Source organism: Diplodia corticola (genome assembly GCF_001883845.1).
Source record: "Diplodia corticola strain CBS 112549 chromosome Unknown scaffold37, whole genome shotgun sequence".
NCBI lineage: Eukaryota > Fungi > Ascomycota > Dothideomycetes > Botryosphaeriales > Botryosphaeriaceae > Diplodia > Diplodia corticola.
The window spans coordinates 646,941-674,574 of record NW_017971516.1 but is presented as its reverse complement, the minus strand read 5'-3'; the positions used below and the strand labels follow the sequence as shown (position 1 = coordinate 674,574).

Here is a 27,634-nt window from a genome sequence, read left to right as displayed (position 1 = left end):
AGTCTTTGGTTTGCTTTTCTTGCGTGGAACATCTTACTTGTTCAGTATTCGGGAGGGTTTAGCAGTCAGGAGTCAGGGTAGGGCGGGAGAAGAGCGGGCGGCGAAAGCTTGCAGCAGAATGCAAAGAAATGACTCACTATACGAAATGTCCCTTGGACATCTATCTGGAATAGAGGAAGTATATAATATTTTTATTACTATATACCGTTCTACCTTTCCACCTATATATATTAACCCCATGTTAAATATAAGGCTTAGATTCTACGTCTTATACACTTATCTAGACCATTATATTAACGAGATGCTATATCCTATCCTTTCCTAAGCCTCGGGCGGACACCTACATTTATAAGCCTTAGATGCCTTAGCTCGTATATTCTATCTGTGTAGACTTATCTATACAACAAGCTTTTCCGCGTTTTTCTTTATACCTGGCTGTGCCGTTACTGAACCCTAAGAATATTTAGATATATACAAATAAGGATCTTGGATGAACTGACTGGAGGAATTGTGGATCGTCTACTCGAAGAGCCTTGAGATCTCCGACGGTGCAGTGTCACAGATCTCTTTCTCGGACATTGAGCATATCGGTATCGGACGGGAACGACCGCCGAATATGTTGATACCGTCAAAGCTAATTGCTCCAAGCTCAGGGCGTGCGACGAAAAGATATTTGCCGATCCAAGTGGCAAACTCGAGCGTAAGGCCAAAAACACTGTTATGCTATTGTCAGTGGAAGATGAAGATGAGTAAGAATGCGCACAAGAGGCCGACACTTACTCGTCATCTAATATTGGCCGTGAGAGTCTATAATATATTTCGGGCGGCTTCCATTTGTTTAAATTGAGAACTGGAGGCGGATTCGTCCCGAGGAGGTTGGCAATCTCGTCGACCTGGGGAGTGATTAAGATCAACCAGTATGGGTGGAGTGGACGCTCGCCGCTTTCCAAGAGTGATGCCAGAATTGCCCCGATCCGGAGGTGCCGGGCGACTTGTTCCTCGGCTACAGTGCAATCGTAGCCTGCTTCTCGGAGGTCCATTATCAGATCTTCCCTCACTTGCTGGTCCGCCTTCCCCTTACGTTTCGGCGCGGTCTGCCCTGAAGGATCTGGTGTTTTGCCATACTTCCGCGCATGATGCAACCTTCGTTTTTGCGCCTGCCGCTCGGTCTTGAGACGCTCTTTTCGCAAGTCGACGTCAGATTCAAAACGTTTGTGGTATAGGTATAAGTAAATCAAAGCTTTGGATCTCAAGATGGATGGCTCATTGGTGAACTTGACGATCAACCCGTGTAATTCGCACAGATCTTCAACAATTGAAGATGGCGGGAAGGGCTCTCTTAGTAAGGGTTCCATTCCTACCTGTAGTAGGAGTTTTTGTAAAGCAACAACTCTTTCCGGTCGTGCCACTTCACAGATGCATTGGAGTGCTCTTAGCACGTCCCCTATATCTTTGCGCGGTGGTGCACCTTCGAAAGTTTGAAGTATCCCTTGAACATTGAGTTCCGATTCGTCTACAGCAGTAGAGATGCACGATCTCCACGCTTGGGCTCTGCGAAGTGTGTTCTCCTGGATGATGGATGGACTTGGCAAGTCCGAAAAGAAGCCGGATATCATCCTTCTTGCCTTTGTCGGCCGACTTGCAGACAAGGGGCCGGTCGGCACCCTCTTCGCTGAGTGTCTGACCGAGTCTGCCTTATGCATCTTCTCACCGACAAACTCGTTCTGTTCCTCAAAACCCGATGTGAAGCCATCGGAGGAACTCTCGGGGTCCGAGTCAATCCGGACTGGGACACAATTGCTGCGACCAAGGTTAAGCGTAGCAAGCTGATCCATCGTGGTGCTTCGGGAGCTAGCGCCACTGCTGGTGTCGCTCACTTGGGCTTTCTCTCCTCCATTGATGGATTGATCCCTTGTATGGCGGCTGCCTACGACGTTTCGCGTGTTTGCCTGGACGCAAACGGTTCGGTTTACGGCCCACGGAAACGGAACGCCACCCTTTGTTGAATCGCGAGCATGCAGGCTCAACGCAGGGGATTGAAAGCTTGTGCCAGAGGCACCTAGATGCGGAGAAGCCGCCTCTGAGCCCGGCTCGTTCGGCTGATGGGCAACACAACCTTCCTCGTTGAAGAAGCCGGCTGTGTCGGATCGGTCTTGTGTTAGATGGCGCTTACTCAAGCTGGTCAGCTTCGGCCAAGAAGCGCGGCTGCCGAGTGAGACAGTTGACGATGCTGATTCCACAACACGAGATGGCATTTCCCCAGCCCGAGGGAAGACCGGGGCTTCCAGGGTTGGCTGGCGCTGGGAATGTCCTCGGCTCTGAGGCCAAACGCCCACATCAACTCCTGCGTCCGTTCGCGGTACGCGTGGAGGACTGGCAAGCGTGTGGTTCGATGCTACAGGGCCAGGTTGGCTGGCAGCGTCAGGTTCCGGCTCGCACTCGATGACGCTTCCAGCCGCAGCGTCTCCGAAAACGCTCGCATGGCGGGAGCTATGCCAGATGACGAAGTCTTCGAATTCGGGTGTGGAATTGGCAGCCATGCTGACGCTGGCTGAACCGATAAGGTGAGGGTCAGAGCCAACGGAATCCAGCCCGCTGCGACGGTCAGGTGACGTATCGTATCACCGTCCATCCCTGCCCCTTCAGGCCGCTGTTCCAGTCTGGCCCGGACCGCGCGGTGCACGCGGCCCGGCCAGGGGCCGAAGTCGTCAGAACGCGATTCTAGCTCCTGCGCGGCCCAGGCCGCGTCTTCCAAGTCCTGATCCTGGGCCGATCCTTGTAGTAAAAGCACCAAGGCCTCGCCGGGGGTTAGCAAGGTGCGCACACGCCTATCAAGATGGCAATATCGTACTTTGAAGATGAGGGATATGTAAGCGGCTTCGTGGCCGTCCACCACCGACAAGAGCGAAGCTGAAATGGTCTCGTGCGGAAACATGTTGCGGGTGGCGTTCTTTAGCGAAGACAGCCATGGATGGCGCGCGCCGTTTATGGGCCCCTGCCCGCCGCCCCGGCCCGACTTTCATCCCACTTGGTTAGCGTCGACCACTTGAGCAACACATTCCTCGTCCAGCTGGTCGATGAGACCGACTACGTTCTTGATACCACCCTTTGTTGCCTTCAGCATGTCTGTCCAAAAGCTTTAAGAGGGCTCAAAAAGGATGCTTGCGTGCTGTAGAACGCACCAGGGAGCCACTTGGCAGCATCGTCATGGCACAGGCGCGGGAAAAAGAATGAGCGACAGTAGGACATCTCATCGCATCATATGATCATCGCGTTGGTACATGAAGAGGAGCTTCCTTGCTCAAGGGGTCGGTGCAAGCAGGACTGCTGCACACGCAGCCTGACAGGATCCAAACGCTGCATTGCAAGCCACAATCGACGCCGGCGCCGAAGCTCCCAGAGTCGCTCCCCAAGTGAAGCCCGCAGCCGCATAACAAGCCGTGACAACCCCCGCACACCCTGCCTGGCACACCCCGTATGCCGCCGGCCCCGCGCTCGCAACGCCCAGGAAAACGAAACCGTATCCGATGAGGAAACTAGGCGATTGCCGCATTTTGTCTGATCTGTATAGTCAGATTTCGGGCTTGAATAGGATCTTCATGTAAGTGTGTTCACCTCTGGTCGATAAGTCTCGGTGCTTGATTTTGTACGGGCCTGATGTTGGGGGATCTTTCGTGATAGCTAATGCGAAGGCGCATCTCGCCAGAATTAAATACTAGCAAGTCGGTCTTGACACCTACGCTGGAATGACGAATTGGAAGCCATTCTGATCCCAAGAGAGAGGGAAAGGGATCTGACGCACATTTTCGAGTACAATGCATGTCGCCAGCTTTGAGGTCACGAATCAATGGGGTGCGATAGCAGTGGACCTATCGAGGGTACGTCTGTATCCCCCTTTGTGGCCTTCCTCCCATCTCGCTTGCTACTCTGATCCCCATTCCTCTCTAGGTCCTCTTTCCGGTTGGCTGCGCCTTCAACCTCCTTTTCGACCTCGTCTCCGCCCTTATCTCCTGACCAGGGCTGACTGACACACTCCTTGTATGACGGTAACCGAAATACCGCTAAGCGGGAACTGCCGAGAGGAAGACAGGAGAAATGCTCGACGTGCTCGACGTGGCTATCGCTGCCCATTATCTTCCCTTTGGAGTAGATGCACGATATCGACCCCTTGCGCAGAGATGAATCTTGATTCCACAGAAAAGGCCCACGGATGCTGTGGCACGAGCGCAAGCGGGGCGGAATGCGTGGAGGAGGGCGATGAGGGCCAGACGCAGAAGGATGGGCATGGTTTCGGATTCGAAGGTCTCGATTACGGTAGACGGTCAGAGTATTGGGAATGAGAGGAGGCGATGGCGGAGGCAGAGGCAGAAGTGGGGTAGAGGCGGCGGCAGTCATCGTTGCGGCGGTGGTGGTGAGGATGGAGAGGTGTGTGATTGTGCTGGTGGACAATATTTACAGTCGTGTGTGGAGGCTGAGGAGTAGCAGTCGATCTCATGGTAGGCTGTGGAGGAGAGGAAAAAGGGTCAGGAAGCACGACGATCGATACCAGATGTTTCAACCCGCAATGCCTCCGGCACTGGCACCACCATTGTTACGGTCGAACGGCTGGGCACAGATGACGTAATCCTAATCTTCCATGTGGGCAGTTGGAGTAGTCATCCTCCAATCATCTGACTACGGACTATCTGCACTGCTTCATCGCCTGAGAAACCGACGATGGGATGGACCGCCGACACTTCAGGGTCCATTGTACCTTCCACTTCCTTTTTCTTCCACTGCGTCTTGCCTTTACCATTTTCTTGTTTCGCTCCGACAATCCTGTCTCGCTGAATCTTCAATCTCACATCCAACCAAAATCCCTTGCATGCACCATGCTACAAGGGACCTAGAAAGCCTGCGCTCGGGGCTCTTCATTGCTGGAGCTAAGGGGAGCTGCATTTATGAGATCATCAATGCCGACAACGTCGCTTTCTCATAATGGTACGACTCTCCATCGGGGCCTTCACGTCACCGCTAACACGTCTAGGCGACCGCATTAGCTGTGTAGTAGAACTACGCGACCAAATCCGCTACTGCTACGGCATAGGCGGCTGTCCTCGCATTTCTATCCTCCTGTAGAAGCCCGACGGAGAGCTACTACGCAATGCTTTCAACCACATCTCACTGGAGACGCACGGCGACAAAACGGTTCGAGCAGTCATCTGCGGCATACCAGACCCGGCGGGTGTTCGAGGTGACGGACACGGCAGCGTGGTACGCCATGGACGACAACGGATTGGACCGGTTCCTAGGTAGGAGGAGCTGACTGACCAGGAACCCATTCTGATGAGAAGGTTCTGGCGCTGAGGCTTGAGCTCGCATGACATCTGAATATAGTCGCCAGTGAAGCTGCCTCCGTGGAGGTTTGCGAGGAAGCGCTGCATGAGGCACGTGCTATGGGGAAGAAGGTAGACACGGACGTTGAGATGGCGTTCGGGAGTGTGATTGATTTCCTCTGCAACTTTTCGCAGGGCAAGATTGCTAAGATTGAGGAGGGCCTGAAGAATGGGTGAAACGCCAAGCTTAGGTCGTGGCAGAGGCAGGGGGAGTACGAAAAGCTGCGCGAGAGGGTAAAGAATGCGTCGGAGTTGTTTGATCAATTGTTATATAGTCAGGAAGGAGATGCAGAACTAGGGGCAAGTGCATCAATTAATAGAATCGGCGTAATGGTCAATGATCGGTCCAATAGACGGTTTCTGCAGTGGTGGCGACATAGCGGAGTGGGCGGCTGAAGCACTCGACACCCGACGTCCGGGCAGATGGGCCACCGAGAGTGGGGCTCCGACAGGTCAACAGCGGAGTGGGTGATACAGTAAAACGACATGGCAGTTGCGTCGACATCCGAGCGGAGCGTGGTGGGCGGCGAAAATAGGGCCAAGAGAATCATGGTTTAACAATCATCAGGCAGTGGGGGCTGGGCCGCAGCCGAGAAGTGACGGAGCCATAAGAGAACAGTGTCGGGAGACGGACTTGGTGAGGCTGAGGATGGCAGAGAGTGAGCCGGAAACACGTACTCGTCGGTTGCACAAGCCCCCAATCTCGCATGGATGCTGCTGACTGCAGTGCAATCGATAGCCAGCCCCATCTCAGGCTTCAGTGGCGCGGTGGGGCCGACTTTCGGAGTAAAAAGCAACTACCCCCGTATGATAGGGGCGCAAGTTCCGGTCAGCTGCGTTGTCATCATGCAGTGCCACAATATTCACCTCTCCTGTATTTACTTGTTTGTGGCTTACCATCAGCCTAATCAGTTCAATCGCTGGCTATCTCCGCATGGGCTGCAAAGCGGATACAATCTACGGTACACTAGGACGAGGCAAGACCATATAGAAGATAAATATTCATCTACACGCTGTGGTGACTGTTGGGCTGACGGGTATTACTCTGGAAGATGCAATTCAGACTATCACGATTCAAGATACAGCTTTGCGCTAACTCTAGAATGAGGCGTTAAGGCAACCACCAGCAGCTAACGCAACCAGCCAAAAGGCCAGCGGCTGACTTCTTTTTACCACACCTTCCTGGCAACTGTATAGCTTACCATCTTACAATGCACGCCTTGCAGCGATAAGACGCGCTTTCGCATCCTTTTCTTATTTTTATCTGTTCGCCCAGCCAGCTGCACTTAAGGCCGTCGCTGGCCGCAGAGCATGCAATACTGATGTCTCCTATCCCACGATAACCTCGCTGTGCCCAACCCGACAACCTTGGGGAGCAAGATGCCGCAGCACTCCCGCAATCTCATTCCTCTGCTTGTACTTGCCTCATTTGCAGCTTTGAGTGTGTCATCAGAAATCCACATTTTCAGGGACGCACAATGCACGCAGACTCAAAACAACATCACGGGACCGAACGGTTATCCGGACGGAAGCTGTACCCTCTTTAGCCAGTGGGCGTCCGGCAACAACTATTCGAGCTTTCAGGTCGGTGACCTGGACCCGGGATGCACTGGTGAGTAGCACCCATGCTGGCCAACGACAACGATACTGACAAGATTTGGAAAAGTGGCCATCTACGGAGACGACATCAATACCTTCATCTGCTCGTCCAAGGTATTCGAGATTGCTGAAGTCGGAAAATGCTACAATGCGTCTTGGGTGTACTACAGCATCGACGGTTGCATCTCGCCAGGCGAAACACCATCAGCTGTTCCCAGCGGCGGCCAAAGCTCGCCGACAGGGGCTATAGTTGGAGGCGTGGTTGGCGGTGTCGTGGCTGTAGCAGCCGTTATTGGGGCATTCCTGTACGCACGACGGTCATGGAAACTCCAGAGTGAACATCGAGAGCACAATGCCCAACTACGTCAAGATTTGTACGAGTTGGCTTCCAAGCGGCATCCGGCAGAGCTGGTAGAGAAGCGTTCACCGGTGGAGATGGAGGCAGACAGTGGATTTGGAGTTGTTCCAGTGAAGCCTTACTCTGTGCCGAGCGGAGAGCGGGGTGAAGAGATGGTCGTTTCAAACAAGGACCGGGATAGGAGAGAGGAATAACCTTGAGCAAGGTCGACTACGAAGTTGTTCAGTACACTAATGAATATATTGCTTTCAGTATTGCCTGACACAGTTTTGAGCGTCATCGGCAACATCGCATGCATCGTCATCTATGACTTCGGCGTGGATGTAGCACGGCTTTCCTCCATCTTCCCATACCTCTTGTGCAAAGCAACTGTGTGAACCGGAGGGGCTGACTGGACGAACTCCCTGATGAGCGAATGAACACGCAAGTAGAACTGCCGCACGTTCGTTGAGCACTCGGCCGCTATGTCCTACTACTGCCGTCATCGCCGGATGTCGATCCCGCCCTTGTGTCTTCTGGTACGGTGTAGTAGTGCTGGTATTGGTAGGTGGGTAGCATTTTTGCGAGCGCGGCTGGGGACTGGGGACGGTTTGTCGTTTCGGGGTGAGATGGGTTTGTTAGCTGATCGCCGTCTCCGTCCGGCATCCAAGTCGCATACACAACTGACTCCCCTTCCTCTTGCCTCGCCTCTCTCCAACCCTCGCATTCGCAGCCCCGCTTGTTATACGAGAGCATCCCTACGCAGTGAGGCAGGAGGCAAGGATGCATGTAGGTAGGGTAACGGAGCCGCACCTATCATCAGCGGGAGCGGCGTCAGAGCAACCATTAGGTGGCGCGGCGCCGCCGCCGAACCGCAGCTGCCACCGTCAATGGGAGTGAGAGCGAGGTCCGTCGATATCGACGGGAGAGTGGGCTGACACACGGAGTAAGAGTTATCCTCGCGCGGTCAAAATTAGACGGCACGCGGTAGAGCCCGTTAGACGGGTTCGCGTTGCTCCTGACGGCCAATATCGTGGACTGCGCTGCCGCCCAGTGAGAGGGGAGTGTAGGACGTGCTTGCTCTGCCGCTCGCATTTTGAGGCTGCGCGACAGTGTGATGGTGGTAGTGCCTGTGATCAGACTCGGACGCCCGAGGATCCTTCGAAGTGAGCGTGGTCGGCTGTATGTGTGACTCAGACGGTCCGACATTGAAGGAAGGTGGGTCCTGAGACACGTGAGCAATGAATGCGGGCGGGCGATTGTCGCTTCGTGACGCCGTGTCCGTCGACATGTGTCGGATGCAAAGCAAGGCAACGGCAGGTGGGGTGGTGCTGTGGAAGTGATGGGTCGCGTCGGTGGAGCGGTCGGAGCGGCCGCGGCGGCTGGGAGTGGGAGGTTGAGAATGGGACGGACTGCCCACCGGTCGCGCGACCTGGATATGCCGGTGAGGCTGCGGAAGTCACGACTGGGTGAAACGGCGACGTGGGTGGGGGTTTGGAGCGTCTTGCCTTGTCATCCATGACACGCGTCGGGTGCGCGGATGGTGAAAGATCTGAGCGAAGACGAGACTTGAGGAGCAAAAAGAAAGTTAGACCAGTAGAACGAGAAGCAAAAAGGCAATGGCTGAGACTCGAACTCAGGTTCTTTCCATACATCACATCAGGAGTTACCCTGGAACCCATGGGGCCATGTGGACTTGGAACGTGCTACCACTGCACCAACATTGCTGAGAGAGAGAACCACTTTCGTCAATTATGTAACAAGGGTCCACTTTTCGATCTGCACTGTGAAGGCGGAGACAAAAGCGACGATGCATAGGTGCCTCGCTATGTGGATGAGAATTGCCTACGTCATCCGCATCCCAGTGGACGCGCTCGGCAGAAGCACCGGCGTGACAGCGAGTAGCAGAACCGCAGCGACCGCATGGACCGCGACGGTCGACACGCCTACACGAAGTCGACTCGAGGCAAATTGCGGCTATGAACATTTCCATTGTACTTGTTTGAGTACAAAGAGGCTCAACCTCTCCGTCCCTTGGCATTTGCTAAGCAGGAAACCTGGAAAACAACCCACAAGCAAGCGCGTAGCCTCTTTGGCGGCAATCAGTATAACCATCTCCTGGCATCCCACCTTCAAATCCTGCTAGTGTTCTACGTTTCTGCCGTCCCACGGGGCTATCCACTCTCCACCAGCTACAGCCATCGCAAGAAACTCCACACACAAAAAGAGCCAACAGATCCGGCATGAGCTTGTACCGTGGAGCAGAAATGAGTGAGAAGAAGAGTGGGCCACGAGAGGAGGTTTTTGTGGTTACGAAGAGGTGGAATGTCAGAGAGTAAAGATGTCTTGACCGAAAGAAGTGGGGCATGGGGCGGAGTGCGGCCAACGTCCCTTGTCTGACAGCCAAGGAAGCATGCAGTATGAGCCTGTCAACAATGCTTATTACATATGTAACATTAGTGTTCTGGTAGACTCCAATGGATTCCCAGTCAGTGTCAGCCCTGAATTACATTTCCACATCGGCACCCGGTAATTCCTCTTCCAGCTCATCGCGGCGAAAAAGAAGGCAGATGAGCATATAGAGGAAGGTGGCAGAAACAGGAAAGTGAATCGAGAGGAGGAGGGGTATATCCGTCAACAGAGGCATCGGCCACAGGCCCAGAAGCTTGATTATAAGATTTATGAAAAGCATGGAAAGCATTGCGGAAAGCGTCGACAATGAGAAAAGGACTACGAAAAGCAGTGTCATGCGGCGCATTCTAGAACCGTGTTAGCGGACTGAGACATCTGCTACAGCGGCGAGAGTGCGTGCCAGCCGTATGGAGAGGCAAGGAGGGAGCTCACTGAGCGATTGGCTGGTCGCGAGAGCGAGGGATAGCGGAGCGTTCGCGGTGGCCGGAAGCGGGTCGACTGCGAGCGAGCAGACGGGGCGATGCGTGTGCTGGAATGGACAATGTGTGGGCAGACAATGGCTGAGCTGAAGATGGCTGAGCTGAAGACGAGTGAGCTGAAGACGAGTGAGCTGAAGATGAGTGAGATGAAGATGAGTGAGCTAAAGATGCCAGAGCGAGAAGAAGTGTGGCGCGTGTGCGATAGTTGATGACGCAGTTGTAGATGCAAAGAGCCGGTGAAGTCGCGCAGGCGATTAGGTACCGCGTGTGAGCTGCGGCGGCAGGCGCACCCCGCGCTGTCAGCCTTTTGCGAATATGGAAGCCCGCCGCCGGCCACCACTTTCTCGCCACCACTTGCTCACCACAAACACCACCGTCGCTTCCACCTTTTCTTCCTCCGCCTGCCCAGTCTCACTTCTTCCACCACTCAATCGCTTGGTGCGCATGGCGACGCTTGTACCTTGCTGAGCTGCGTCTTCACCTCTCCTCTGCGCTGCCTTCTGTTCTCACCATCGCCGCCATTGCTTGGAAAGACACCACCAGCCCGCCACAACTCATCATCACCGCCTCCTCACCCGGCTTAGCCGACCACACGCGAGCTGCCCACTCCTCAAGCCCAGCTGCAGTACCTGACGCGCCGCCAGGACCCTCCCAACCCATTCCCGTCCCTGAATGCACAACATGAGTATTCGGCTCCTACTCTATCGCGCACTGAACATACCCATTGTCCGAGACGATACTGAAGCAATGGGGAAGACATGTACGGAGGACATGGGGTGTGGGGGCATGAGTGGTGAGAAAACCGCGCAGGTGGAACTATGCGGCGGTGGAGCCGCAAGGTGCAGACGCTCTACGGGCTAGTCCAAGACATTGTCCACGCAGGCGGTGGCTGCGGGTGCAAGTCATCGACGGCCATTGTACTGTGCAAGACTGCCTCTTCCAGCTCCATCCGTACCGTCACCCCGAACAAACCCTTTGACCTCACCGGCCCGCCTCTCCTCCTTCTATTCCTGGTGACAACAACCCGCGCCGCCACACCCATCCAGCACAGACCCTCTCAGCTCCAGCACTCCCGCCTGCACCACCCTAAACTCATTTCCCGCATCCACCAAATAAACCCCAACTTCAACACCCCCACCAACGTCCAATCGACCCGCTTGAGTGCTGACACCGCATATACCCAGTACACGCATGGGCCAAATGGAGGGTGCGGCATATCCCACGGGAACGACGACCGCAGTCCACGGCTCTTCCTTCCATCTCTTCGACCTCCACGTCCACCACATGCCAAGCGTCTGCCAGCCGAGCAAGTCTATCTTGCATGTGGCCAACAGTGAATTTAATCCGGCAAAGCGCGCATCGCATATGGAATTACGCACATAACGAGCGCCATGGACGACCGCCGTAGTTGCTCGCTGCTACATGTGCACCACCACCACCCTGACACCCACCCAAGTCAGGCCATACGAGACCAGCAGAACAAAACCAGGAGATTGGCTGGGCATATGTCGGGTAGGACCTCAGCTGGCCGGATGGTGTGAAGGTGCCGGCCGGTAAATGGAAACAGTAGCCGCTCATGTACGGTTGTCGATCACACGGGGGTCACCAAATGAACAAGGGAATAGACACATGACGTCGCCGCAACGGTATGACGACGGGGGTATAAAGTGTATTCACTCGACACACCATCCCAATTGGTGCGCCTCGGGACTAACTGTAAAGGGGGTTCACGCTTCTCGCAGAACCGAACCATTTACGAAAGTTGGAAAAATGCCATGATCAATACGAGTGGCCCGCCCGCAAACCAGCCGGCCCTCTAGCTGATGCTCTTGCAGTAGCCCTGAAGGCCCTGGAGTCCGCAGTAGTAGTCGAACTCATCACCGCCCATGTGCCACCCCACCGAGAAGCACGCCGGTACGTTGGTGTGCCCATCGAGGTTCTGTGTGTCCATCTGGCCTATCGTTCACATCATCGTCAGTAGCCGTCACATCAATGCCCGGGGAAAAGAAGGGATGATCGAGGATGACGTACAGTCGGGGCACTGATCCCACTGCTTGTTTCCCGTGTTGCGGTTCTTGTAGCGCGTGCACGCGTACTCGGTTATGCCGTCGTTGAAGGTCCACTGTGCATCGGAAGAGTCAGCCAGTCGAGCCAAAAAGGCAGACGCACAGCGAAGTGGTGCAGTCGGGTGGTACGTACGTAGGCGTCCTGGACGGCGTTGCTGCCGGTGCGCTCACCGCAGGCGCAGAAGTTGTGCAGGTCGGCGAGGACGGCGCCTGCGTTGAAGCTGCAGCTAGGTGGTTAGTGCGAGTTGGGCGGGAGGGGAGGTCTGGACTGTGGACTGAGAGGTTCATACAAGGCGATGGTTCCGAAGAGGGTGGAGAGCTTCATGGTCAAGGAGCGTGTTCGAAACGAGCGGACGGTGGTTGGATGGTAAGTTGGTGCTGTAAGCAAGCGATGATGCGGACAGAGGTTGAGCCGTGGGCAGAAGATATAAATCTTGAGCAGCCTTCTCTCAGCCTCGAAATTAATCTAATGCTGCTCAGTCAGGCCGGAGAACCTGGACCGTTTCACCGGCTGCCCGCGGAAGGATCTGAGTAATGGGGATGGCGCACGATAACCAGGAATGCGGGTTATCGGGTGACGATGTGGGGAAGGCGAGGGGCTTGTGGCTTGTCAGGCCGACCATCAAAATTGCGGCTCGTGTTCGACGTCTTGACGGTAGGGCGGTGATGCATAAGGCGCGATCGGCAGGGGGAGTTCTTGGGTTCATTGGTTGGCACTTGGCGATCTCGCTAAAGTGCGTCATGGAGGCTGCAGCCCAGCCTTAGTGTAACGCTCTAGCGTCACTTTAATTGTTTCCGACACTCCTTTGGGAATCGTCCACATGCGGGATGCCTTACAGCTGGTGCTCGTTTTGGTTATCGAGAGTCAACACGTCAATCCCCTACGAACCCGAACACGACTCTCTCGCTCAACCACCATCCGAGAGTTCCGGGGGCAGCATCAGAGTTCGCCAAGATGGACTTTGGAACCCTTCAGGGCTGCGCTTGTCCAACGCTATAAATGCACTTGCATCCACGCCACAGAAGACAACCCCAGCATCGCACCGTCTCTCATTCAAACACGGCACCGTCTCGTTGAAACATCACTCGTTCTCTCACACAATCCTTGATCCCTCTCAACCACCACCATGCGTCTCATCTCCGCCGTTGTCGCCTCCCTCGCGGTTGGCATCCAAGCCTCTCCCGTGCCGCAGAGTGCCGGCAGCCAGATCAGCAACGCCCAGTACGGCCAGGCCATCGGCTACGCCGTCCAGGGCGCCATCGACGCCGTCGCCGGCATCGACAACTGGAACAATGTGCGTCCCTTCCTCTTCCGTGTCCTCCAGCCCAACCCGCTCTGACCAAGATACACAGAAGCGCGAACAGTTCGTCAAGGCCCTCGTCCAGGGCATGTGGGACCGCAACCCGAGCCCCTCGGAGGCTCCCGCCGCCATCTGCTACAACCAGGGCTACGACCTGCAGGTGCCGACCGGCATGCGCGGCCTGCGCGACCAGGAGGTCTCGTCCGGCCCGCTGAAGACGGATTACGACTGCTTTTACATGACCGGCAACAACGCCTTCTGGTCGCGCGGCGACGGTGGCAGCGTCAACGTGAGTGCTTTTTCTGCTTTGTTCGAGATGCTGGGAGCATGAGCTAACGTTGTGGCGACAGCTGTGGACCGTGTACGACAGCAACCGCTGCAACTTCGACGACAGCTCGGACCTTTACTGCAGGTAGAGGTAAGGCTTGAAAATAGCCTAGGAGCTGTGCAGAGGGCATTTGGTCGAGTTTGGAACCGCGGGGCAAGAGAGGTGTTCGCTTCTGAAAACGTGCTATCTCAGCCATGACTCTGTTTTCACAGCACGAGTGGCTTGGGGCTTTTTTTTGTAGCTGTGGTTGATAAGCTCAAATCATTATTCAAGTGTCGAAGAACGTGCAGGGAATAGCATCCTAACGCTGTGAGATACGTTACAGAGTGGGTCAGCTAATTATGTGCCTACATCCCCAATGCTATGGGTGTCACGGCCGCGAAAGACCTCAATTAGAAACAAAGTTATTGCATGCTCAACCCCCAGTACCCAATAGGACTAGCAGAATAAGGCTGACCGTGGTGTCTATTTATAAGCGTAACCTTAGTGCGATTAAGCTTGCTTATGCTTCGTCCTGCACTATATCCGCTTTCCGTTAGTCAGTCGTCTAGACCAATTTACTTCTGGCTGGGGTTAACAAGACTGACTCGTGAATGTAAAACAAGCTGGAGAGATCAACATGCAGCATGAGTCAGTAGGTCGGCAACCCCGAAGGAAAACCTCCTGCAAGTTTCAGCGTACCATGTCATTGAGAGCGTATCATGTTGATGGATTGTCTCTCCGAGAGCTTTGCGACAGGTTTCTATTTACGTAGCGCCTTCGTATCTGCGCGCCAAACCCTTTCGGAACCATGTTTCTTTCGCCTCTTTACCGTTGCGCTGTAGAGCTCAAACACGTGTCTCTTACTCTAGACAATTTATGACACGTCTAAACTTTCAACCCAATAGTTTTAAACGAAGATCTGGCTTTTGGAATAAAATCGTCGTCGCCAAAAGAAAACACTGACACCACTCTTCGCTCTCTGATGAACAATTACAACCCCTTCCTACCGCTGCCTTCGCCGCGCCAAAACTCTGATTCTTCCAATGCCGCAGCTCACTAACGGCCTGAATTCCCCCTTGCAATGTTCTACTTCCCTCCTGCGGTGCCTGCGTCAACGCGATGATGTGAGATGCCGTACACGCCGCGAAGTCAGAGCAGTGCTCACCACGCTATAAGCCTCATATAAGCCCGACGTCCCTTGCCAACAAACCTCACTTTCATCACCTCAGGTTTTGACAACCCAAAATTTCGCACTTCAATCACCCGCTAGGATGCATCTCCCCACCGCTACGCTCCTCTCCCTCCATTTCCCCTCCTCGCGCGACCCAGGCCACCACCCACTACTACCCCGCAACCGACCGCGCCGGCGACGTCTCCGGGCCCACGAGCACGTGCAAGGACTCCGCCCCGTTAGCTTCCCGCGCCCGACCCAAAATTTAAAGAGGAGGGAAGAGTGCCGAGTACTCAGCGGCTGCTGCCACATATCTTCGTCGACTGGATCCCGCGCGCCAACATGCCTCCCCATACGAAACTCCACCGCGTTCTCCTAAACCATGGCCGACGATGATGCCACCGCCACGCTGACGACGACGCCCTCGCGCGAAAGTCGACGCCAACGGAGAACTTGACTCTACACCTGTGCATGGCGTATGTACGTGCGGCGACAGATGATGAGTTTGAGGTGTGTATGTGGATTGGTTGCATCATCCAGCTTCAATTCTAGCTGCTTCGCGCCGACAAAAGTCTCCAATAACAGAGCCCACCCTCGGTCACCCGCCCTGCCCCACTCTTCTTTCCCGCCTACCCGACCGGTGCTGTAACTCCTCCACCCTCATCTCATTCCAACCCACGTCCACTTCACCACCTGCATCCTCTTCCCGATGATGCCAGCCCCAGCGAAGGTGGGAGTGATGGCAACACCGGAGCAGCAACGGCGCATCGCGCAGTTCCTGGGACAGAAAATCGGCTTCCCATCATCACGAAATGTGCCGAGCCGTTGGGGTATGCGAATGGGGCGGACAACCTCTGCGTGGAAATTGGGAAGTCCCAAAGCGGAATAGTGCGGAAAAAAAGATGGTTGCATCAGCTGTGGCTTCTGGGCGTGGCTTCGCGACGAAACGGACTTGTGGATGCCACAGCCGCACTATCACGGCATTTCTTCATTGCTTCGGCCGACTTGTTTTTTTTTCTATATTTTTTTGGGAATCCAGCGGATATCACAGAACAAAACGAAGGTGAATTCAAGGCCAAAGCCGTCTATCGGTAATCTCCACGGGGATGCGGAGATTCACAGCGGGACGAGCCGGTAGCGACAGGGCATTCCGACCTCGATCAGGTGCCGAAAAAAAAAAGGGGGTTCCAGCGATAACGATAAGCATCGGTATTCTCGCAGCCTCAGCGGCTGCATGATGGGCGTAGCGGTTAGCTCAACGTGGTGGCGCAGGGGAAAAACACGAACCGGACGCTAGCGTTGCCCCTTTCGGCTAGCCGTCCTCCACCCAGCCAGCCAGGCCTCGTCACCCACCATGCCCGTTTCCCACCCGCCAGCCAGTCACACGTCGGCACCCGCGATGCTGCTTATCCGTTTCGGCATTCGGTGCTGGACCGAGCCATGGAATTCAAATAAAGTCCCACGCCTGTACCCGCGCCCCCCTTCGCCAAACTCCCGTACCGGCTTTTACCGTCGCGGTGGCGGACGCCTACACCATGAATGTGGACAAGAACCTCAACAATGGCTCGATGATGGCTTCAAAGTGGCTTCAGCAGCGGTGCGGCTTCATCGGCCACGCCGTGAAGCCTCAAGCCTTCGGCGCTTCCGTCGACCTTTGAACTGTATAAGTAGGGCGTCGAGCATGCCCAACTGCCATCACCATCCAGCAAGCAGCAAGAAATTCCACTGATCTTCATTCTTTCGATCATGCGGTCCTTCATTGTTCTTCCTGCGCTCGCCGCGCTGGGTGCCTCCCAGTCCACCACCGTCTCCACCGACATTCCGGCCGACGTCAACCCCACCCCGGATGCCCTCGACCTTGCTTTCCTGAGGAGCGCCGCCGTCCCGACCTACTCGACCGTCGAAGGCGCCTCCTCTCAAGACATTCCTTATGCCACGGCCACCGCCATTGCCGCCGTCAAGGCCGACCAGAGCGAAACCCCTCTCTCCGTTTTCCCCGCCGTCACCAGCGTCGCCATCAATGCCGACGGCGAGGACGGAGCGGCCGCTACTGCCACTGCCACCGCCACCGCTGCTGCCGACAAGCGTGATGTGCACGGACAGCTCGTTGAGAAGCGTACGGCTTGTGCTCCGCAGGCCACCATCTCCAACTACTACAACGTCGACGTCTCGACCTACGACACGTTCAAGGCGGATGCTGTCATTGCCTCGGTTGCCAATGCCGCCCCCACCCCGCAGGGCTACTTCCAGAACTTCAAGAACCAGGACGGTGCCAACAGCGCTTATGCCTACCTGGGCTACACCGTTCTCGACACTGGATACGACGTGAACTCGTGTGCCGAGACCTGCACCAGCAAGGACGGCTGTCTCGCCTTCAACATCTACTTCGAGCGTGATCCCACCCTCGAGCCAGGTGATGTCGATGGCTGCAGGGACCCCGAGGCCTTCGCCAACATCAAGTGCTCCTTCTGGGGCAGCGCTCTGGACACGACTACCGCCAACAACTACGGCCAGTGGCGTGCGGACTTCCACGTCGGTATCGCCGGCTCCAACGCCTACACCTCGTACGAGGTCGGTGGACCCATCTCCGGCTGGACTGACCCGCTCAGCCTGAACAACGCTGCTCTGAACGCCCCTCTGAGGGACTGCGCCGGAACCTGGACGTACATGGGCTATAAGCTCTTCCAGGACGGACCGTTTGACCCTACTCTCTGTGCTGCCGCCTGCGACGCCCAGACCGAATACAACATCGCGCACCCTCCCTCCAGCGGCTACACTCCCTTCTGTGCTGGCTTCGGCACCTATCTCTTGACCATGACCAACTCGACCGGCTCGTACGTCCAGGGCCAGATGTGTACCATGTACACCTCGGCCTGGGGCTCCGAATACGCCGTCAACACGGCCTCCTACGACGACTCGATCGGCGCCAAGTACACCTACAGCTACAGCTTCTTCTACTCCAAGTCGTCGCTGCAGCCCGTGTGCGACGCCGACCTGTCCTACCTGCAGAGCGAGGGCGCCGATTTCTGCACCTCGTACCTCGCCTACAGCGCCCCTGTGACCACCACGACCGCCGTCATCACCCCTAGCGGCTTCACCACCAAGGTCACGACCGTCGCCACCACGACCGTCACCGTTGCCGGCACCGTCACCGGCAACGCCGTCTGGAAGCGCGAGGACACGGCGACGAACAGCTCCACGACCGTCCTGGCCACCGCCACCGACTACACGACCGTCGCCTCGCTCGCCACCGACTCGCTCGCCATCCTGGCCACCGTCACCGTCGTCCCTATCCCGTCCAACGACACCCTGTCCAGCGCGGCCGCCCTCCAGAAGCGCTCCGTCGCCACCCCGGCCTCCATCTCGGGCTGGGCCTCGGCCAAGGTCAGCGCCGCCTGCTCGCGCGTGGCCACGGGCACCTCGACCCTCACCGCGACGTCGACCGCGCCCACGCTGACCACCACCGTCGCCGCCACCGCCACCGCCTCGGTCGGCTCCTGCACGCTGCCCACCCAGCTCCCCGCCCTGTACAGCTGGACCGCGCTCGCCGGCGCCTGGGACGGCACCAACGGCCAGCCCGCCTCGAACCCCACCGGCGCCCACTACGGCGAGTCGTACACGGCGCAGCTCCCCTTCTCCGTCTGCGCCTTCGGCTCGTGCACGTCCGTCCTCAGCGTCGGCACCGACGGCTACGTCTCGTGGGGCGACGTCGCCATCCACGCCTACACCAACCTCGGCTACGGCATCTACATCTACCCGGGCGGCGCCCACGGCGTCTTCTACCGCGTCTCGGGCAGCGTCGGCTCGCGCCGCCTGACCATCGCCTGGTACGGCGCGACCATCGCGTGGGGCCACCAGAGCACCCACGTCACCATGGAGTTCCGCGAGGACGAGTCCAACGCCGTCTACTTCAAGTACTTCGACGTCACCCAGGACGCGTCGTATGGCAACCGCGCCGACGTCTATGTTTCCAAGAACGGCGCCGTCACCCGCGTGGAGCCGAGCGGCACCAAGATCGATACCGGTGCCCAGTACAAGGTCTCCACCTCGACTGATGGCACCGCTACTTCCGCCAAGACGCTGCACGATCGCGTTGAGTGCTGCACCAAGCAGGGATGGCACAGCTGCACCGAGTTCGGTGCCGATGGCGCTGTTGCGTAGAGGGATTGAAGGAAGACGGAAGGGGGGGGAAAAGGCATAGTTACCTTCTTTGAAGACTTTAAGATTTCATGTGTTTGTAATGAGTAGAGATTGAGCCGTTCCCATCCGGGCGGTGGTAATTAATATATGTCCCCTTTTTCCCTTAACTAGATTCCCCCCGAGTGATTCTCTCTGAGCTGAGGATACGTTCGAAAGGGGAGACAGTAACCTCCTCGGGGCGTACATTTATATGTAGAATTTACCTCGAGCAGCAAGCAGTCCACATGTTCCGAAGGATCTCAGCTTGTATGTCCCAAGTCTTCAGCTTCCTAGTAACAATTTGTCAAGACTGTACTTCACTCTGCTAGTAGACCATAGGCCTGATGCTGATCGGCTCGTAAAAGAAGTGTCGTGCAGAGGAAGGCATTATCCAGAACCTTCCTGCTTCTCTTCCTCCTTCTATTCCTTCCTTCTTCCATCCGTCCGGCTCTCCTCTACAATCCCTAGTCTTTCGTCAGTCGAGCTGACTAAGCTATTCAGCTCACCCAATCACACCACTCCATCGATCCTCCCCTTCCTTTTCGTCTCCCGGCTCTTCGATTCTCACACCCACCCAGCATCCGAGGTGCAACCAGTCGGTTGGTCCAGACGATCCATGAGTACTCTCTCCTTCCTTCCTTCCATCCAGCCCGGGTTGGTAGAGCCGGCGGGCTGCTCAGTTTTCTCGTAGAGAGAATGGAGTTGTTGTTCTAAAAATGTTCCTCCACATACTGTGCTCGTGTCTTGTTGTGCCGGACCACATGGATGAGCTTGTGTCAACTCCTGTTGGAGGTAGGTTTAGTCCGTTCGTGGCTCCCGAGCAGCCTCTAGGTTCGCGCTGGGTGTTGTATGAAGAGCTCGACGAACCATGCGTAGATTCGATGTTACTGCTCCAACGCGAAATGTGGTTCGATGCTTCCCAAAAAGGCGGGTATACACTCCGCTATAAATAGCAACACAGCCTTTTCGGGCCGGCGCGGCAATACCAAGACGCACTAGTGAGTGGTCGCTTCGTTACGGTGTACCGAACAGGAAAGGATGCTGTTATAAGCGAAGGAGCTGAATACGTTTCGGGTATAACGTTGCTCGACTACTGCCTTACGAAGAAGTGCCAAGTGCGCCTTGCTGCCTCCAGACATGCAGTGTATGCACGCCTCGGCTGTCTGTCAGTTCATCCCGATTCCACGCCGCTGATCATGCTGTAAATATATAAGGTCAGCCTCGCGTGTGCCTACGGTCGTTCTGTATATATTGCGCACCTTGTTGACAGAGAATTGCCTCAGGCTGTCAATCTGCCTGCCTATATCTCCTAGACCGCACCCTCTCCATAGATCTCTATCACGCCAAAGTAGATAATGTCATTTCAATCCTGGCCGGTGTCCTGGCCCCGCCTCGACTACGAGTCTCTCGGCGACCCCCTCGGAGCTGCCATCCGCTCAACGGTCGGGGACGCCTGGAACTTCGAAACGAACCACTTCGACCTGTGGAAATCCTCGTACCACATCGTCATGGAGATCCACAACGACCCGGAGCAGTTCCGCATGGAAATCGACAACCTTAAGCTCATGCACACTTCGATATTCCCACAGCAGAGCGGCATCCGGGGTCGCCTCAACAAGCTCCGCTTCAACTCCCTCTTCAAACCCATCGAGAAGTTCTGCGCCGGCATAATCCCGTCGTCAGAGGAAGCCGAGTCGGGCGACGCAGCCGTCATCGTCTCATACCACCTCGACACCGCCACGGGCGACGCCATCAGGCTCCAGATCTACCGGATCGTGCACGCCATGTTCGGCGACCCCAAAAACCTCAACGCCCTCTTCGACCTGACCATCTACGCCGACGAATTCGTCCACCGCCGGGCCGTCCTCACGGTTCTGGTCTACGTCCGCTTCTACGCCTACCGCCGACGCATCGGCCTGCAGGAGAGCCGCCGCCAGAAGCTCGGCAGCATCCCGGAGATCATTTACTGGCAGATCCTGCTGCTGGGCTTCTCGGTCAAGTCTGAGGGCGCGTCGAGGCCGCTGCCGAAGCAGATGGTCCTGGTGCATCAGTGCGTCGCGTTTGCGGCGCAGATGGAACAGCTTGCCCGCCAGGTGGATTTTGCGCGGATGGTTGAGGAGGGGGTCGAGGAGGACGTGAGAGAGGCCGGCGCGATTGTGATCCAGGCTGGCATGGCGTTTGGGATTTTGGATGAGAGGGGGCGGCTGGTTGATTCCGTGGACGAGGGCCTTCGATCCCTTGGGCTTATGCCTTCGTAGTACCTGCCCGTGCTTTTCAGAGTGTTCTGGATTTTAGGAACGTAGAAAAGGTTGCGTTTGCGGCCAGGACGCAGAGTGGTTGAGTGCAATATCTTACATCGTTTGCGTTTGAGCGATATTCAAGGAGGAAATGACATCGATAGATGGACATAAAAGTGAAGATGCTACCATCAAAAGAAGAGGATGATGACTTGTCCAACGAAGGGATCCTCGGAAAGAGGGAAGCCAGGGGTATCTGACGGAGATACACCGTCGATGAAAGATAGTTCATCTGCCCGCGGGCTCTTGGAGCCAACACGGTATATGATAGTCGAACTATGGTGAGAATGACACTCCCGAGTGTAGCATGGCCTGCGGTTCCGAACCTTGAGAGTCCGACAACACTGACAACTGGCAGCGTGCTAGTTTTGCCCAGTCTGGATGACGGGCTTTTCTTGCGGTATTTTCTGGGGGCGAATCGGCGCATTAGCCATGTTATGGAAGTCTGTCATAAATCCCGTCATCAGCTGCAACATCCACATATTATATGCAAAATATTCCAACTCCCCATTCGGATCGAGAATGGCGTTGCATAGATACGAATATTCAAACCCACCCGAGCACTAGTTTACCTTCGGCTCCCACATCAAATGCTGCTTCCAATGTCTCCACTTATCAGCTCGAATTTCACTTTTAATGTGAAGGAAAGAGAAGAGATAATGAACTGTGAATGAGGATGTCTGACCCGTGAAGCAGTGCCACGCCAATGAGACTGTTGTAAAAAGACAAGACCGGCAAACAATGCCACTTCCATGACGTTTTACATATTCCACGCATGGCCGCCCAAGCTGTACGGTGCCACATTGACGATCCCTGACAACAGTGCCTTGGTAAAACAAAGCATCGATGCTAACCGAAGCCATCGTTGACTGTTGCCACAAGTTTTGCTGTTCAATCGTCCTGACTACCTGTCTCCACGATAACGTTGTATCTTCCAGCTTCACAGCAAAGAACCCCACCTCTCGTCCCAGCAAGCAATGACATACTTTAAGCCAACTAACCAAGCCATAGATCCTTGCTGGACCGTAATTTTATCTTCCAGAATGCCTTACAATTTCAAACGTCCGTCTCTGAGTGATGACAGACTTACTTGTATGTATTTGGATGACCTCAGCATGCGCCCTCACCACTTCCGATATTCACGACACTACGAATGTCGATCGACGACCTACGCAATGCTACCATGTAGCCCGTCCCGTTCTCTACACAGATGCCATTGAGTTCATGCTGTGTGCGCCCTTGTCTGTTGGTGGCTGTGGCATCTCGGCCGGGTCTGCTTTGTCTGGTGCACGTGGCAATCCCAAACAGTAAAGAAGGAAAGGACAAAAGCAACTGCTGATCGGAGAGACTTCACACATCAAGCACCGTACAGGCGCTCTATGCGCCCCTTTACGAGTGCGTCAGACCGTTTTGGTTACAGACCTTCGCCACGTCACAGCTAGAAACGAGGATGCGGCACAGCACCAACTTCTCTTCCCTGTAGCAGCTAAAACGTTTTGAGCATCGGCTTGAAAGCTGCGCCTCCTTCTATTCTGCAGCTTACAAGGTTAACGTGCAACACTTGCTCGAGTCCCCTCTCGCCAATTTCCACTGTCTCAATATGGATCGGTCGGTGGCGAAGCCACAGGCTCCTCCACCCACCTTGGAAAAGGCCATCGAGAACTTCAAAGGCGCACATGGAAATTCTGTTTTTGAATGTTTTGCATGTCCACCCGCACCACCAGACTCTGCTTTTAGTGAGATTGGGGACCATGTTCGCCGGACCACGGTATTAAGTCAAGTCACTACTGTAGGTAATAACGTAAGGCAGATTAGCAAAGATGCAGACACTAGAATGGTGCGAAAAGATGTATTCCTAAATAAACGCAGACAAATTTATAAGGAAGATGGCCTCCGCGGCTCTTGCGTGCAGTTTTGCCCTTTGCTCGTGCATTGTAGAATTACACACTAAGATCCATCACGTGGGACATTTCCTTCCTAAGATTCAGACTGCCTGGTCAATTTGGTACCAAGGACCAGACCAGTGTGCGATTCTCCCTCAATATGGAGACGCTTGAACCTGTTGTCGACACTCATATCCGTGCCATTGTGCTCAGAACCGCCCAATAAGTCCGTGGTCTTCCCATTTACCCTTACATCGCTGTATGTGTTCCGTATCCCAGTCGCGGACGCTAGGCTCGTAGTTTCTGTAGTTGCAGCCGCACTCGCAGTGTTTGGTGACATGCGGGATAGAGCAGGGGGCATCGGAGGCGCTGGGACGCCAGTTGGCCTGCGTGCAAGTGCAGTTCCAGATGTTTCGCGGATTTCTGATTCAGCCGAGCCCGTAATGTCATTGGTGTCATGCATGTGTGTATCTGACATCTTGGTGTCGGCCTTCGAAGTTGTATTTAGTACGTGAAACAATTGTCGCAAATGTGAAGAAGACTTACCGGACTCGAAAGAGGAGTTCCAAGTGATCGTTTGTTGAACGGGTTATTGGAACTATGAGACATCCGTCCGGTATGCTGGCCACAAGAGTTTTCGTAGGAGGTGATGTACAGAATCAGGTTCGTTTTCTCGGATTCGAGATTAGCAAACCCTTGCAAGACTTTCTTCTCCGTATTGAACAAATGCCAGACTCTTTTGATGGGAGTCTTTGAGAGGCAGTTCCTACTTTTGTCGATGACTTGTAGTAAGTATTTGATTTGGTTCTCGATAGCGAGAATATACTCGGTAACGCTTGCGTTTTGCAGTCGGCCGTCCTGGGTGATGGATTGGACAACGCTCAATAAAAATCGAAGCTGACGACTTCGCCAGCGAATCCGGTGAGGTGCCTCTCGGGTAAGCGTTTGGATTGTGGAGACAGCTGAAATGATCGAAACCACGGAGGATAAGAGCTGGGCAGCACCAACGGCGACCCCGAACGCTTCTATACCTGACATGAAGGGACTAAGAGCAAGTGGTCACGCACACTGCGAACTCACTGCTTAAACTTTTGAGCATGTGAAATAATCGTGTTTTCTGTCCAGTGGTGGAATTTCACGTCGTCAGCAATATTGAGGCTTGAGGCCGGTGAAGGCGGGCACAAATAAGCGGCAAGGCTCTGCGAAGGGGGGATCATGCGAGCCGATCCAAAAGGTTGGCGAGGCTGATATGCTGCCTTAGGGCGAATAAAAATCGTCTTGTGACCAATTAACCCTGTCCCTTGTGCAACCTTGCTGCCTACTCGGCCTGGCACAGATCCGCAAGGCTGAAAGAAGACGCCCAATAAGTCGGTCGTTTATCCTAATGGAGCAGGTAAGATCCTCCGGCCACGCGTTATGCGTCAAGCCTTGCAATTAAAACCCAATGGCGAAATTTAGCCCCCCCCCCCCCCCCCCCCCCCCCCCCCCCCCCCCCCCCTCCCCCTCCTCCCTTTTTTTTTTTTTTTTTGGCGCGGACAAGGCTGAAGGAAAGGTTTAATACATCACTCCCTATTACACTGCAGCTTTGGCTGCGGCGAGGATCACTTCCTTCCCTATCACCCGACATGGCGACCCGAGAGACAGATGGACTTCGAAATGCCAACAGATACAGCCAGATTGGAATTACCGGCGACACTACCGATGCAACATTCGGGAATCGACATGGACCTACAAATACCTCGGACTTGGATGGCAGATGGTATATTTACAATAATATTTCACTACACAGGAGTACCACATCTCACGCAGAGCGGAGATCCCAGTCAACGGCAGCTATCCAGCCACTTAGCTACGAAGATACATCAGTTCTTCAGCGCAAGCAGCCTGCCGGCTGTAAGGCCTGCATCCAATACTGGAAAAAATGCACTACCTGCCAGAAGTCACTCATCGTCATGGTTATTGTTCTACTCATAACAATTGCTGCCACTCTACCTCCAGTGCTATTGAAGACCTCAAAGCGACATCAGTCAGGGAGTGGTTCAGCTAGTGAGTGAGTAATCTGACTTAATGCCGGCTTTCGGAGGCTCCAAAACTGACGTTAGGTTAGATCAAAAAGTCTCAACACATTAAGCGCACAGTCACCCTCGGTATCAACAGACACGATTTCCTCTTCAAGTTCCTCGCACACGAGTATACCTACGCAGAGCACAAAAGCCCTCACATCTACCAACTCTGTAGCCCAGACTACGACGTCACAAGAGCGGCAGACACAATCAGCCGTCCCATCGGTGACACTGGTGCCGGTGCTCAGCACAACATCTACCACAGCACCATCGACACCAGCGTCCACCACGCCGCAGGCGACATCGCCAACTGGGTTGTTTACCATAACGGATGATTCAAACACCTGGACAACCTACTGTACATGGGGATGTCCCGGGTGGTCTTGCACAAACCCAGAAGGTTGTGACAATCCATTTCCTTGCGAGACGTCAGTGAGTTCATGCGCTAGTACAGGATCGTACAATTAAGCAATACCCGGACACGCCATGAAGCTTTTATCAAGTATGAAAGCCTCTTTGGCTCAGCGCGCTATAATTAGGCCAAACGTTTTGTGTTCCTTGATTGTAGATAGTACATACGAATCCTTTTGCTCTGCCCTTCTTGACCGTTCCTCCTCTCTACTAAAAGAGAAAAGAAAGAACCCCAGAAGCAATTGTCCTAAAATCGACACTGAGCGCCCGTTGCCACACCGCCACGGTCCCACACGACAACACCTATTCCAGTCCCTGAGGATCGTGAATGTCGAATACGCTACCGAGGAAGGTGCCGAGGGCGAGTATGAAGTCGCGCAGAATGAGAGCAGGGATACCGTGACGGATACAAAATTCGAGGGACTGGGAGGCAACGTCGAAGAACTTATGAATTGTGAAGCCAGCGAGATCGGGGCGCAAGCAGCCGAGAGCGAGGACGCAGAGACGAAGGAGTCCGAAATAGCCCAGTGCTTCGGTATCATTTGGTCGTTGTTGCGGGCCATGGGGGTCAGCCTGCAAGCGTTGGACAAGGCTGGAGACGTGCATGCAAATGATCATAAGGTCGCGTAGTATGAGGAGTATAGGGAGAACATAAAACGTTGCAGTGAGCCCGCCGAGGAGGTGGGGGAAAAGGAAGAAGGAAATACAGTCCCTCGCAGAGCGAAGCATATGGGGCTTAAAGAGACCGAGGAGAAGCGCAGAGAAGCCGACAACTATACGGAGGGGCAGATATCTGCGGCCCGGCCACAACAGGACCTGTCTCACAAGAGGAGGCACCTGTGGGGAGTTGAAAGCCAGCATCGCGCTGCTCTGCAGTTCCTGCTCGTCTGAGGCTTGTCAGCTGTCTGGACGTCACAATCCAGCGGTATGTGAGTGACGCACAGTGATTGAGGCAGAATAAGATGGCTACACGCGTGAGAAAGTGTGGATGAATTTTGAGGATGGGATGAGTTTGGAGCGGCGGTCGCTCGCAGGCAGAATTGCGGGGTGTGGAACGCCCTAGTGAGGGGTGCAGGGTTTGGCGAGAGCTGTGGCTTGCTTACTGGGCTGCGGCTGAGCGACTGACTCGTGGTCTGGTGCCGCCTGCTCGTTATAATCTGTGCCAGTGTTGAAGTATTATTGAGGGGACATAAATATACAGAGTACCGGTTCAGATGAGGAAGTATGACTGGCCATCATCCCGCTGCTGTGTGCTGGGTTCAACAGCCCTACGCTGCTGGAGAACTACGAAACGCCCGGTCCGAACGGCCGCAGGGACTACTACAGAAACACGGTGACGAACCATTATGCAAGAATTGTGCATGGGACAATCACCGATAGGAAAGGCACGCTATTACCTACGATAATGTCATACCTGAGGGCGGCGAGGATTAGAGTGACGTTTTAATGCTACCCAGTACACTGCATAAACCCTAACGTTCGATGTTCTACGTCAATCTCTACGCCATCCCTTGGAAGACACCCTCTGCATCAGATACTCTAGAGCTCTGGCACCTTCCCGTTCCACGATCCACCCCTCCTCGTCTCCAGCTTCCGGCAAGCCAACTTATTCTCTCTCAATGCCCCCATCTGCTCCTTTCAGCACAAAATTCACTGAGACCCGCAGTCTCGGATGCTCACGATCCACCAAGTCCATCACGGCGAGCAGTTCGCCAGGCACGGCGGCCGGAGGCACGGCGTCTGTCGTGCAA

At 54.9% G+C, this 27,634-nt stretch overlaps 9 protein-coding genes across 9 annotated transcripts; 5 read left to right on the top strand and 4 right to left on the bottom strand.

Annotated features, from left to right (window-relative positions):
- Positions 1 to 519: 519 nt before the first annotated feature.
- BKCO1_37000197 (transcription factor jumonji aspartyl beta-hydroxylase) lies at positions 520 to 2,540 on the bottom strand (the record flags this gene model as incomplete). Its single annotated transcript, XM_020275082.1, has 2 exons — positions 520 to 715; positions 781 to 2,540. 2 exons carry the CDS (start codon positions 2,538 to 2,540, stop codon positions 520 to 522), a joined length of 1,956 nt encoding a protein of 651 aa, XP_020128758.1.
- A 1,297-nt stretch (positions 2,541 to 3,837) lies between these two features.
- BKCO1_37000196 (uncharacterized protein) lies at positions 3,838 to 4,395 on the bottom strand (the record flags this gene model as incomplete). The annotated part of the gene is made up of 1 exon (XM_020275081.1): positions 3,838 to 4,395. One exon carries the CDS (start codon positions 4,393 to 4,395, stop codon positions 3,838 to 3,840), a length of 558 nt encoding a protein of 185 aa, XP_020128757.1.
- Positions 4,396 to 6,755: 2,360 nt separating this feature from the next.
- BKCO1_37000195 (uncharacterized protein) lies at positions 6,756 to 7,526 on the top strand (the record flags this gene model as incomplete). The annotated part of the gene is made up of 2 exons (XM_020275080.1): positions 6,756 to 6,987; positions 7,042 to 7,526. The coding sequence occupies 2 exons, from the start codon at positions 6,756 to 6,758 to the stop codon at positions 7,524 to 7,526; spliced, it is 717 nt and encodes a 238-aa protein (XP_020128756.1).
- Positions 7,527 to 12,018: 4,492 nt separating this feature from the next.
- Positions 12,019 to 12,593, bottom strand: BKCO1_37000194 (uncharacterized protein; the record flags this gene model as incomplete). Its single annotated transcript, XM_020275079.1, has 4 exons — positions 12,019 to 12,158; positions 12,234 to 12,324; positions 12,402 to 12,489; positions 12,559 to 12,593. 4 exons carry the CDS (start codon positions 12,591 to 12,593, stop codon positions 12,019 to 12,021), a joined length of 354 nt encoding a protein of 117 aa, XP_020128755.1.
- Positions 12,594 to 13,395: 802 nt separating this feature from the next.
- On the top strand, positions 13,396 to 13,985 carry BKCO1_37000193 (uncharacterized protein; the record flags this gene model as incomplete). Its single annotated transcript, XM_020275078.1, has 3 exons — positions 13,396 to 13,563; positions 13,622 to 13,858; positions 13,920 to 13,985. 3 exons carry the CDS (start codon positions 13,396 to 13,398, stop codon positions 13,983 to 13,985), a joined length of 471 nt encoding a protein of 156 aa, XP_020128762.1.
- Positions 13,986 to 16,796: 2,811 nt separating this feature from the next.
- Positions 16,797 to 19,211, top strand: BKCO1_37000192 (carbohydrate-binding-like protein; the record flags this gene model as incomplete). The annotated part of the gene is made up of 1 exon (XM_020275077.1): positions 16,797 to 19,211. One exon carries the CDS (start codon positions 16,797 to 16,799, stop codon positions 19,209 to 19,211), a length of 2,415 nt encoding a protein of 804 aa, XP_020128761.1.
- A 1,373-nt stretch (positions 19,212 to 20,584) lies between these two features.
- BKCO1_37000191 (uncharacterized protein) lies at positions 20,585 to 21,487 on the top strand (the record flags this gene model as incomplete). The annotated part of the gene is made up of 1 exon (XM_020275076.1): positions 20,585 to 21,487. One exon carries the CDS (start codon positions 20,585 to 20,587, stop codon positions 21,485 to 21,487), a length of 903 nt encoding a protein of 300 aa, XP_020128760.1.
- A 2,016-nt stretch (positions 21,488 to 23,503) lies between these two features.
- BKCO1_37000190 (uncharacterized protein) lies at positions 23,504 to 24,447 on the bottom strand (the record flags this gene model as incomplete). The annotated part of the gene is made up of 2 exons (XM_020275075.1): positions 23,504 to 23,899; positions 23,956 to 24,447. 2 exons carry the CDS (start codon positions 24,445 to 24,447, stop codon positions 23,504 to 23,506), a joined length of 888 nt encoding a protein of 295 aa, XP_020128759.1.
- Positions 24,448 to 25,034: 587 nt separating this feature from the next.
- BKCO1_37000189 (uncharacterized protein) lies at positions 25,035 to 26,774 on the top strand (the record flags this gene model as incomplete). Its single annotated transcript, XM_020275073.1, has 4 exons — positions 25,035 to 25,455; positions 25,548 to 25,789; positions 26,196 to 26,450; positions 26,514 to 26,774. The coding sequence occupies 4 exons, from the start codon at positions 25,035 to 25,037 to the stop codon at positions 26,772 to 26,774; spliced, it is 1,179 nt and encodes a 392-aa protein (XP_020128868.1).
- Positions 26,775 to 27,634: the final 860 nt, after the last annotated feature.